Source organism: Anabrus simplex, chromosome 1 (genome assembly GCF_040414725.1).
Source record: "Anabrus simplex isolate iqAnaSimp1 chromosome 1, ASM4041472v1, whole genome shotgun sequence".
NCBI lineage: Eukaryota > Metazoa > Arthropoda > Insecta > Orthoptera > Tettigoniidae > Anabrus > Anabrus simplex.
Window position 1 is genome coordinate 1038258037 of NC_090265.1, and position 13580 is coordinate 1038271616.

Genomic DNA, 13580 nt, shown 5'->3' on the forward strand with positions numbered 1-13580 from the left:
GGCAACTTTATGATTTCTATTGGCACCTACTATTACTTCAAGCCTTGCCAGTCTGCTGAAAGAAGGTTCAAATTCCTGAAAGTATCATCTCGGACTGATCCTGAGTTTTACTCACGTACAAGGATAGACATGCATTAAGAATACGTTTAAGGGTATCTGCTCAGTCATAAATCTACATCACATCCTTATTTGCATGAGACAAAGTGTGGTTATGTTGTATCTGGAGGAATACCTCTTATATGATCCTTCTAGGCAAACCATTGCAACATTTCAGATCAAATCAAATCAAGACAAGAAGATTTTTCCTCAGAAGAAAGAGACCGAGTCGTATTTCATACAAAAGAAAAGAAAAGGGGGGTGCAGATGGCTACCATATCATTATAATCCTTTTAAAGGGTTCATTAGAATCTTTGGGACAATCTAGGGGAAAAGTAGAACACGTATTGCTGTCCAGTAACAAACATTGCAGCACACCAAAGCATTGAAAGAAAAGTATGGTTTATGCAAGAATATGAACAGTTAGGTCACTTGTCAAGAGTTACTGAAAATCAATCTCCTAAATATGTCTGTTTTATACCAGATCATGGAATACTGTCTTATGGAAGGAAGTTTAATGACGAAGTTATACGAGCTGTATTTGACAGTTCAGCACCAGCAAGTATGGCAGTGTTTATAGATGAATTGCACGTGATGGGTCCAACAAGATCTTCAGTTCATACTGTTGCATTTTTTGTCAGTATCCTATTATGGTAGGAGCAGATGTCTATGATGTACCATCAAGTTCTTGTCAATTCTCACCAAAGAGCATTACAGCAAATTATCTGGAGACCTACCCCAATCAAGCCAACTGAAATGTTCAAACTAAACTCAATAAGCTTCCAGCTTGTTTCTAGCTATAAGATGTTTGTTTCAACTTGCCAAAGAAGGATCGCAAAAATCCTTTGAAAAAAATATGTACGTTGATGACTTGCTATATGGAGCAAACAGTGTAGAAGTAGCAGTCGAACTTAAAAAATATATTTCAAGCATTCTGATTTCAGGTGGGTTTCTGTTGAAAGAATGGGTATAAAATTAATCAAAATTCTTTGATCACCATGAAATTTTACCATGTCAGCCTATAAAACTGGGAGAAAATGAGATTGCCAAGACATTGGGTCTATCTTGATTATGCTCTAGTGACACTCTATTATATGACATGAATGTGAAACTAGACCTGGAATGTTGCTCAAAACATAGCATCTTATCGATGATGCGTCCCACTGGGACTTCTAAGTACATGCGTCATCACCGCAAAAAAATTATACTGCAGACATTCTGGGTTTAAAAGTTGTCTTGGAATGAGCCATTGCCTCTTGAACTGTGACTTGAACGGGAAGCTTTTGCTGTTATCTCTCAATGTTGAAGAAATTACACATTGCATGGCAGCTTTTTTGTGTATCACCAGTAAAAGTTGAAATTCATGTTTTTTTCTGATGAAAGTGAGATAGCATATGGCATCTCTTTTTATTTGCACTCCAATGATGCATCAGGAAAGTTTTTTTGTAAATTTATTCTAATTGCAATTGATGAATATCATGTTCATTCCACATTGACTTTTGGCATTGAAGTTTGGCTGTGTTCTGTGTAGTTCAGTCTTGTCAAAACTGTTCCCTGTTTGTATGGCTAAGATTCCAAAACCTAAATTGTGTTCAAAGAAAAGCATGCTTTAGGACTGCAAAAGAAATTTTGTTTTTATTTATGTATGATTAGAATGAGACATTCAATTCTGTCCATTTTAGAGGAGTGTCCACAACTAGATGGTCTATAAAGACTTTCACTGTATTAGTTTTCCTGTCTTTTTATGAGTATTTGTTTGTATTCAGTATTTCATTTCAGGGTGAAGAGTATTGCGGGCATGGAGAATGAACTGGCACTGTGGAGTAAATCACTCTGTTTGGCTCGAAACAAAGCACTCAAATCTCTAAGAGACTTGGAGCTCCTGCAGCCTTTGGATCTAGTTAATGAAGCAGTTGAGTGTCATCTTCGCACCAATATTAGCAAGAAGGGAAAGTAAGTGAAGAAACTATAAGTTTCTTAAGTTTTACTTTTTAACGTAATAAAGGCTTTATCCGATAGAACACAGCCAGGACTCATATGAAGATGTTTTGTTGATGGCTTTTGGATGTCAGATAGAGAGGTGGGGGGAAGGTTCAGTATACAATCAACAATTTCAGATTCAAATTCACTATGCTGTTCATTTTTTCAGTGTGTGTGTTTTTCTAGAAGCAGACTGCTGCCACTACTTGCATTGATTTAAAGATCCTGGTTGAGGAAATGAGGTTGCAAAATCAACCAGATATAAGAAATAAATTGGCAGTATGAATGCAGTATATCAAGTAAATAATATTACATATACTGTATTTTCATGTTATAATTATTTCTGCAACATTGTCTTTGTCTGGTATATATATCTTTTAATTATCACATAATTTGTTTAATTTTATTTGTCTGAAGATGGCCACTAAGTGGCTGAAACTAGTCCCAAGACTGATGTAATATTATTTCTTATACATTGCACTTCAATACGGAACAAAAATTAAGTTTATAGCTTAAAATAAATCAACTGAAGGCATGAAGAGTATGCAAAATATCACAGACGCTGTTGTGAACTTCAAACTCATGAGAACTAGTTCTTCATTTATGTCTAGAGGAAGCTTTGAAAATGTATACTGTTAATTAGAACCAAGAATTGGTTCAGTTCCAAACTAATGTCTCTCCATCCTTCTGTCTTTTTCATATAACCTTTCTGTAATCCTGATGACCCATGTGAAAAAAGGAAAACATATTTCCTCACTATTTCTATAACCTTTCCCATATCCATTGTACACAAGCCGTTATATTAGAACTCTTCAGACACAGATTGCAACAGTTCACTGCAGACCATCACATCAGGCTGCTGTCTCTTTGGCAGGGATAATGTGGTATTTTGTATCACAGTTGCGCACTCTTCTTGCAACGGCTAGCTGTAGCATTGCGCCACACTCCTTGTGACCGATCCGTAATGGTACCTTTGTGTTTTTTTACTTTTAGTATTTAACTATCGAAACTACACTGAAGAAAATGGAAATTGCAACACCCAGAAGGAGTGGTGCTACATTGCTGCAATGAAACATGCAGGACAAGCGTTCGGTTGTGATTCAATGATTACACTTTCATGTCCCTCTGACCGCAAGTTTGGACAACAATCAATACAGGATGTGCTCACCATGAGCTGCAATACATTGATGAATTCGTCGAGGCATGGAGTCAGTAAGGTCCTGCATCGCTTCCTGAGGAATTGTAGCCCATGCTTGCTGCACTGCACGGGTCAGTTGTTCCAGAGTTGTGGGTGGCTGAGGATGGTTGGCCAGTTGTCGACCCATCATGTCCCACGCATGCTCAATAGGACCGAGGTCCGGGGATCTGGCGGGCCATTCTAAGGTTGTGATGTCGTGGAGAGCTTCTCTGGAGATGCGTGCAGTGTTAACCCGGGCATTGTACTGCTGAAACATCCCATTAGCAATGTTCACCATCATAGGGACAACCACTGGATTGAGTACCCTATCAACGTACTGTCGAGCAGTCATAGCGCCCTCAACAAGCACTAATTGTGATTTCATATTAAAACCAATAGCTCCCCAGACCGTAATGCTTGGTGTTGGCCCTGTGTGCCTCTCGACAATAAGATCTGGGCGGTCCCTCTCCCCGGTACGTCAGCGCACTCGATTCCGGCGATCACTGCGGGCAAGACAGAAGCGCGATTCATCACTAAATACGACCCTATGCCATTCGTCGACCCACGTCGATCTTTCTCGACACCAGGCCAGCCTTACATGTTGCTGTTGTGGGGTCAATGGAACACCTTCTGCAGGGACACGGGCTTGTAAGCCAGCTGCACGCAGGCGATTACCAACTGTTTGTTGTGTAACGTGGGGTGCCACAGCTGCTTGAATTTGCGCTGCTGTTGCATGGGGTTCCATCCGGGCCATCCGAAGAATGATGCAGCGATCCTCTCTCACAGTTGTCTGTCGCGCTGGGCCTGTGCTAGGTCTATGAGTGTGGTACCTTCATTTGACCACTGCTGCCATACACATTGTACCGTAGATGCCTGTCGGCCAACATGTGCAGCGACAGTCCTTAGCGATAATCCAGCCTCACACAGCCCAGTTATCCAAGCCCCCCTCAAACGGTGACAGTTGATGATAGCATGCTCTTCTCTGTCGTCGAGGCATGTTTGACGGGGAACACTTCACTGCACAGACTGCAAGTCAAATACGCTACACCAGAGTCCGTATACTGGAGTTGATTCCTCCGCGACCAATCACGTGGGGAGACCTGTAGCAACAATCCAATGGGTCTGAAACTTGGATTGTTTACATACCTACATGGCATCGTTCCATATCTTGAAAATCAACCAACGCCTTCATGGTGTTGCAATTTCCATTTTCTTAAGTGTATCTTCTTCGGAGAGCACATATACGACAGTTCACAACCATTTCACAGACACCAACATGGATCCAAAAACCCTTACACTTCGAAAATAACAGTAAATCTTTGAATATTAAGGAAGCCATCGAAATTTACATCATGAAAAAAAGATAACAAAACAACCTGAACGAACATACCTTTTTAAAACATTTCCCCCCATTCACCTTACTTAATTAACACTAGCTGTAGTACTCGGCGTTGCCCGGATAGTTTTTGAATGTTTACCTTTAATATTTGTATTACCAGTTAGTTAAGTGTGAAGTGAATGCTTATAGAATTCTTTTTGAGATGTTGATTTTACGACTTATTATATAGTTTTAGAGTTTTTTAGATGTATCTGATTTCAAGTTTTAGATTAATTATCGAGTAAACACTAATCTCGGTCATTTCATTCTATTTACTTTTAAGCTCTTCTCAGCTGCTGCCTCGATGGAGGCTGAACTTGGACTTAAGCGGTATCCACAGCGTCACAGTTCGTATCAGCGACACATAAACAATGGATTTCGACATTAATATTGGTTATCTTCCTTATTTTTGCACGTCAGCCCCTCTCATTCCCCAACACCAGCGGGGGCTAAGTGTATCTGACCTCCACAGTAATGTTTTCTATATAGTAAGTCATGTGTATACCAAGTTTGATTGAGAGATATGCTAGAACATCCACACATACATCCTTAAACTCTGTCCCTTTGGACGTTTTCAATTTTTTGCCAGTTTTCATCCGCCTGCCGATTAGGACTGAGCTTTATCTTAGACGGTTTTCAGAGTGTCATAGTTCATTTCAGCGACCCCGAAAACTATGGATTAGACACAAATTTCGGTTGTTTTTGGTTAATTTTTACATTTCGCCCCTACTTTAGAGGCTAGGAGTCTCTTACCCCTAAGGTATATTTTTCCAGACAGTAGGTCCAGCGTCCATTCTCTCAGTCATTTTCGAAATTTTGTTTTTTTTACTTTTTCTCACCGTTATGCGAAAGGAGGCAGAAATTTGACTTCTATTCATCTACTATTCATCTCAGTGACCCCGAAAAGAATGGATTCGACACTATTTTCGATTATTTCTACATCTCACCCCGTCGTAGGTGTGCTACGGTTGTTGTACCTCCACGCAGCTTGTCTCCTGATAATAAGTCATAAGTGACTAAGTTTGTTTGAAATTGCTCCCGTAGTCCCGAAACGTACGGATTCAACACTAATATCGGTCATTTTCAGTCATAATTACATTTCGTCCCCTTATCTATAGCTTCTAGGGGTGTCTTTCACCCTCAGTATTTTTTTCAGGAAGTAGGTAATATTTGTTCAGCTGACAGTTATACTGGAACGTACAAAAACATCCTTAATCTCGGTCATTTGGATATTTTCTGTTCTTGACTCCTTCTCACCCGCCTGGCAATTGGGGATCAACTTCGACTTAAACGACAACCGGAGTGTCACTCCTCATTTCAGCGACCCCTAAAACCATGGATGTGATATTATTTTCGATTATTTTATATCTAACTCCCCCTAACCCCCTATCACAAAGGGGCCTGAATTTGGACTTTAAAGGTCCAGAGTGCCACTATTCATCTCAGCGACCCAGAAAACTGTGGATTCGATACTATTTCCGATTATTTCTAGCTATACTCACCCTTCGTCCCCCACCCCAAAGGGGACTGAACATGGACTTTAAAAAAGATTATAAGTGTCACTATTCATCTCAGCGACCCCGAAAACTATGGATTCGACACTATTTTCGATAATTTTATATATGATATAGATGTTGATTCCCATAGGGAATCTGAAATATTTGTCCTGAATGAGTAAATTTATAATACCAATATAAATGGTCCGTTATTGGACATTATAAATTTGGAAAATTTATAATGTCCAATTTTATATATCTCGCCCCCTACCCCGAAGGGGACTGAACTTGGTTTAAAAGATTCCGTAGTGTCACTGTTCATCTCAGTGACCCCGAAAAGTATGGATTGGACAATACTTTTGATGATTTTTATATATCAGCCCCATCACACCCCTGCCCCTTAGGGCGCCTGGGGTGCCTTACCCTCACGTGGTTTGTCTCATGATACTAAAATTCCGGACTGCCGCTATTCATCTCAGCGACCCCAAAAACTGTGGATTCGACACTAATTACGATTTTTTAAAATATATCACTCCCCCTTGCCCCCCAACCTAAAGGGGGTTGAACTTCGAATTAAAAAAATTCCTGGGATGTCACTGTTCATCTAAGCGACCCCGAAAAGTATGGATTCAACACTATTTTTGTTTATTTTTATATATGACCCCCTTGCCCCCTGCCCCTAAGGGTTCCTGGGGTGCCCTACCCCCACGTGGTTTGTCTCCTGATAGTAAAAATCCGGAGTGTCACTATTCATCTCAGCGACCCCGAAGAGTACTCGACACTCTTTTCGATTATTTTAATATTTCACTCCCCCCTTGCCCCCACCCTAAAGGGGGCTGAACTTTGAATTTAAAAATTCCCTGGATGTCACTATTCATCTAAGCGACCACGAAAAGTATGGATTCGACACTATTTTCGATTATGTGTATATATCACTACCCCCTCGCCCCCCACCAGAAAGGGGGCTGAACTTGGACTTTTAAAAAATTCGGAGTGTCACTATTCATCTCAGCGACCCCGAAAAGTATGGATTCCACACTATTTTCGTTTATTTTTATTTATGACCCCCCTCGCCCCCCCCCCCGCCCCTAAGGGTTCCTGGGGTGTCTTACCCCCACGTGGTTTGTCTCCTGATACTAAAAATCCGCAGTGTCGCTATTCACTTTGGCGACCCCGAAAACAATGTATTCGACACTATTTTCCATTATTTGTATATATATCACTCCCCCCTCGTCCACACCCCAAAGGGGGCTGAACTTGGACTTTAAAAAAAAATTCGGAGTGTCACTGTTCATCTCAGCGAGCCCGAAAAGTATGGATTCAACACTATTTTCGTTATTTTTATATATGACCCCCCTCACCCCCCTGCCCCTAAGGGTTCCTGGGGTGTCTTACCCCCACGTGTTTTGTCTCCTGATACTAAAAATCCGCAGTGTCGCTATTCACTTTGGCGACCCCGAAATCTATGTATTCGACACTATTTTCAATTATTTGTATATATCAGCCTCCCTTGCCCCCACCCCAAAGGGGGCGGAACTTGGACTTAAAAAAATTGGGGTGTCACTATTCATCTCAGCGACCCCGAAAAGTATGGATTCAACACTATTTTCATTTATTTTTATATATGACCCCCCTTGTCCCCCCGCTTTCAGGGGTGTTTGGGATGTCTTACCGCCACGCGGTTTGTCTCCTGACACCAAGTCATAAGTGTATCAAATTTGGTTGAAATCGCTCCAATGGTTTGGGAGGAGATGTGGTACAAACCCACCCACCCACATACATACAATGACTTTTATATATATATAGATTTGGACAACATTTACACTTATACATTAGCACATAATGAATCCCACAAGAGGTAATCTCAGTCAATCAAACAATACTGATCTGAATTTAGGGCAGTCGCCCAAGTGGCAGATTCCCTATCTGTTGTTTTCCTAGCCTTCTCTTCAATGATTTCAAAGAAATTGGAAATTTATTGAACATCTCCGTTGGTGAGTTATTCCAATACCTATCTCCCCTTCCTATAAATGAATATTTGCCCCAATTTGTCCTCGTGAATTCCAACTTTATCTTCATATTGTGATCTTTCCTACTTTTAAAGACACCGCTCAAACTTATTTGTCTACTAATGTCATTCCATGCCATCTCTCCACTGACAGCTCGGAACATACCACTTATAACTTAAAATCCAATAAAGGTATTTTATTAGTCCACCTATTCAATACTGTCAACTTATAAGTGGTTTCAAATACATACGATTACATACACCTTCGGGACATGTTTCACCCTTTCTGTAGGGCATCTCCAGCCTTCAATCAATCTTAAAATCTTAACCTAAGTGTGACAAATGGACTACACTAAATAAAAAAATTGATAAAACATCATTGAAAAACTATCACTCAGTCATTCTAAAACTATGTGTTCCGAGACTAAAACTAGATCCTCATCTTACATGAACTTGTGAAATCCTTATGGAATGTCTCATTGAATTGTTTCATATTTCTCCAAATGCAATGGTAAAAATATATGTTCTAACAAAGGAAAAGTGATATCATAAGCACAGGAATTATGTCTTGCTTGAGACATGGTCATTCAGCTACTGTTGTCATTAGATCATCATCATAATCATCATCATCATCATCATCATCATCATTTCCCTTTATCCAGCTGTAGCCGGGTCGGGGAAAATATGGTTCCTCTCCACTTTCTTCGGTCTTTCCACCACTCCTCCTCCAACACTGTGTCCCAGTCCAGGTTTCTTTCTATAATGCTGCGTTGGATGGTATCCTTCCATCTCAATCGTGGTCGTCCATGGCCTCTCCTTCCTTGGATTTGCATTTCCATCACCTTTTTTGGCATTCTTTCGTCGCTCATTCGCTTTATGTTCCCAGACCATCTTAGTCGGCTCTTCTCTATTCAGTCATTTTTTCCAATCCAATTTCTTCCCGGATTTTCTCATTCCTTATTTTGTCTCTTCTACTCTTCTGTATCATACTCCTCAAGAATTTCATTTCGGCTGCCTGTATTCGACTATCATCCTTCTTTGTCATTGTCCAAGTTTCTGCTCCGTAAGTTGTTATGGGTACGTAATACATCTTGTACATAGTATCCTTTGCTTCCATTGGCACATCTTTGTCCCATAACATATTTCTTACACTATGATAGAAACAACTTCCAGCTTGAATCCTTTTACTAATCTCAGCATCCAGTCGAGCATTCTCCATTAATTCACTCCCCAGGTATTTAAACGTTTCCACTACTTCCAGGGGCTTGTCTGCAAGTCTAATCTGACCTTTCCCTTCTTTCTCCCCTCTAGTCATAACAAGAGTTTTACTCTTTTCTACACTTATTTTCAATCCACAGTCTTCAATCTTCCCATTCACCACATTCAACTGTTCTTGAACCTTCCTGTCGTCTTCTCCCCAAATCACAATATCATCTGCAAATAACATCATGTTCATTTCTCTTCCTCCATATGCTGCTTTTGCTGTTCTCATGATGTCATCCATTACTATTGTAAACAGGATTGGTGATAGAACACTTCCCTGTCTCAGCCCACTAGTTATTTTGAACCAACTTGTCCTGCCAACTTTTGTTTGTACGCAACTACAACATTCCTTATACAATGCCATGATCATTTTTATTAATCCCTGTCCAATTCCTTTTTGCACCAGACTGTCCCAAACTTTCGCCCTAGGGACACTGTCATATGCCTTTTCAATATCAATGAATGTCATCACCATATCATTCCCGTACTCCCAATGCTTTTCCATTAGTTGTCTCATAATGAAAATGGGTTCTGTTGTTGACCTTCCACTTCTGAAACCAAACTGATTTTCCTGTATCTGCTTCTCAACCCTCCTAGGGTAGTTGTAAAATGAAGTGCGAACTGGAACCATTGTACAAGATCGTGAAGCTAAAATGCAGGATACCGTGTAGTCATATTGTATGTAGGACTCCTTGTAGAGAACATTTGATAGCCTACTGGGCCATTCATTCTCTGTAAGGAGAAAAAGGAAATATTAAAAGTATAAATCAAAAAGAGAGAGTTCTTCTGTTAGACTGAATTAGAGCGAGTACTTACGTGTTCGCCGTGAAAAGTTACAGCAGTATTCACTTGTCTGTTAGCTCTGTTCCTCATGTTGTATCTATGTGGCAGAGGCGGTGGGGAACTCAGGGGGGAGCAAGGGTTACGGTGCGTGGAAGGGAGGACGGGGTAGGTGGGGCTATACGCGTCAAGGCAAGTATTGTCAGATCTTTCTCTATAGATTCAAACCGGTGTCCAGTCTCCTTCATATGTAAACCCATCGATGATATTTCTTGTGCTTTTCTGCGTTAACATGTTCCATATATCTTGCCAAAAAGCTCCTTCCAGTCTGTACTATGTATGAAAAATTACACTATGAGCACTTTAATCTATAGACTCTTGATCCCATAAAACGATTTTTGCTGTACTTCACTTTATTATGATTGAAAAATATGGACTGGTCCGTGTTAGTGGTTTTGAATGCTATATTGGTATTATATTTCTTGAGTACATTAGTGATCTGGTGAATAGTTGCGTTTTTATAAGTGAATGTAGCATACCTCGTCGTTTTAGTTTTTTACAGATATGCTTATAGTATTTTACTTTTAATTTACATTTGAAATTACTGTGTGTCTAACAGACTGGAAAGTTTTTATTACATATCATATTTACTCGCATATAGCACCCCCTTTTTTCTCTCTCAATTTTTACTTAGGAAATTGGGTAGAGTCCTATAGGTGCAGCTATAAAAATGTATTGTTATGGGAAGGAGGGGGTTCAGAATAAACTATTTTATTTTGATACTGCATAATACGAGATATTTAATTAAAATAAACAAAGTTTATCTTTTATCATGGATGGTGCACCACTAACATCCCATGCAGTGGTAAGTTCTGCAAAGACTGAAGACATTTTCGTAATATGGTGGATGGGCATGGGCAGCAGAACAAGGAAAGCTTGCAGTTTGAATAGAAAATGGCTACCTGTAACACAAAAATCCTTGTTTTCAGTATTGGTGTATGTTTGTGCTTCACAAGAATATTTAGGTGTAACAAAAATTAAAATAATATTGACATTATAAATATTAAGGCCTACCTTTTTGTTGTCGGAATCACAGGCTATCCCCATTATTGTCTTCACTGCCATCGTCATTGCTCGAGCCTGAGGTTTTCATTTTCTTCATGTTCTTACCATAGAAGATCATTGTCAGAGCCATCTAGTTCATATGCTCAGTCTTCTTAAAACTCATGTCAACAATTTTAGGAATGATCAGTCCCCAAGCATGCACAGTTCATTCGCAAATACATTGAAGTGAACGCCGCTTAATTTTTCCAGTTTGTGTTGTCTCATGCACATTATCCAGCATCAGTTAGTATAAAACTTTCTTGTATAATCCTTAAAAGGCTTGTTTATGGGGACATCTTATGGCTACAAAACTAATGTAATTCCTGCTGGGACAATTTCTGCATAGGTTTTATTTAGTGTCATTTATTTTTTACGCAGTCAACCAAGTGCCTGCAAAAACCGCCACTACACAGTAATTTTTTGTTATGTAGGGATCACGGATATGGTTCCCATCCTGATTGTAGCCAGTCTTCCATCAGATCTACCTTCATCCACCCTTTGCCATTTACATGGTAAATTCCTTTTCAGAAAGTATCCTTTAGACATAGTTTTTCATTTGAAAATACAGCATAGCGGGAGATTCCTAGTATCTGCAGTCATATAACTGTACATTATAGCTTCTTAGCTCCTGGGGTTTTGCTAAAACTCTTGATGCATCTGCTATGCTCATTGTTGTTCTTGTTGGTATTTCAAAGTAAACTGATGTCTGATAGGTGTTGCCAATTTGCGACAGAAGAAATGTTTACAAGTAACCTACAATAAAAATAAAAATCTCAACGACGTCAATGAAATTAAAAATCCTTTGTACGAATTAACACCTAGATTAATTAATATCGTGAATTCAGATCAAAACAAAATCCCTCAATTATTTAAATCTCCACACTCAAATGCTTCATCCATCATGCCAAAAGTTAAACCCGCCCATATTGCTCCTAGAAACTCCCCTCCAGCAACAGCACACACGCCCATAGACCAGCCTACCCCCACTCTCCCTCCATGCCCCGCCCCTCCATTACCGCACCAGTACAACACCAGGAGTAGAAATGGTGATAAGACAGGCGCTGCCGGAACAGACAGTTCCATCTAGTATTAACTGAACAAGTAAGTCATTTTACAGTTAAGAGGTGTTAATTTAATACATTTTATCACAACGCGTGCTCAAAAAATTTTTAATTCAAAATTATTTTTCTACTTCATTACAGATATTCTTAAGATCCCTCCCAAAGACCAAGCAACACATCAACGGGAACAATTTTCACACAAGACTGTATCAAGTGTCTAGGATGTTTCTTCCCAATTAAGCAGCAGCCTAAAACTATGAAACAGCTAAATATTGTACTCTTGTCAATTCCTTGACGTTACATGAGACCCAAAGTCAAGACGCTAACAGTTTCATTCACAACGTTTTTGACCAGTCTACCTACAACAATCGGCTTTTAAATCTCCACTTGTGCATGACAACACATTTAAATATTAGTTACATCAAGAACATGAAAATGAAAATCGTGGGTCAAACAAGCTCCAGTTTTAATATCACCCCTTCTCAAGAAATAAGAAGATCCGTTTCATTTTATTTTTAGTTTTGAACATTTTAAGTTAACCAGAATAGAACTGCCAAGTTAAAACACATTTAATTTAAATTTATATTTTCAATCTTGACCAACCTACAATCAGTTCAAATCTTTACTTATTGTTGACGACACATCCTGTCACCAGACACGATACGTCAAGAACTTAATATGATATAGGGGTCACATAAACCCCGATATGCAATCCTCTTCACCGAAAAGAAGATCCATTTTAGTTTTGGACATTTTCCATATTAGATAGATTAGGAACAAAAAACTTAACTGTATTGACTTATGTTTGTATATATTGTATATAATGTATATGTTGTATATAGTGTATATATTGGTATGTTTATATTGGTTAAAAAGGTCCCAAACCTTGACCTAAAGGTTGTTTACAGGCTGAAGATGCCCAAAATAATGGGTGAAACATGTACCTGACCAAATAAGTCTACATAAAATCATGTAGATAATAACCACATTAAACGTGGGAAGTATTGAATAGGTGTTTTTTTATTAAATTATCCTTGATATCTATGCCTAGAAGAAATGTTTCTCCGAGTCTTATGAGAAACGATGAAATTGCATCACTTTATCTGTCCTGGAAGCCACTAACATACTGCAGTTCCCCTCGTGAAACTTAAATTTTTAAATGCATAAATTGTACTGCCCAACCTTGGCTTGCCTTAAATTCTGAAGCTGAGATCTCTTGTTTTTTCACGATATTTAA

The 13580-nt window shown here is 39.3% G+C and overlaps 1 protein-coding gene across 1 annotated transcript in view; it reads left to right on the forward strand.

Annotated features, from left to right (window-relative positions):
• Positions 1–13580, forward strand: part of LOC136857933 (E3 ubiquitin-protein ligase SHPRH) — a 396601-nt gene that overhangs the window by 230798 nt on the left and 152223 nt on the right. Inside the window, exon 14 of the mRNA XM_067137032.2 lies at positions 1876–2049. Coding sequence (XP_066993133.2) covers positions 1876–2049 — 174 coding nt within the window. The remainder of the gene's footprint in view (positions 1–1875; positions 2050–13580) is intronic.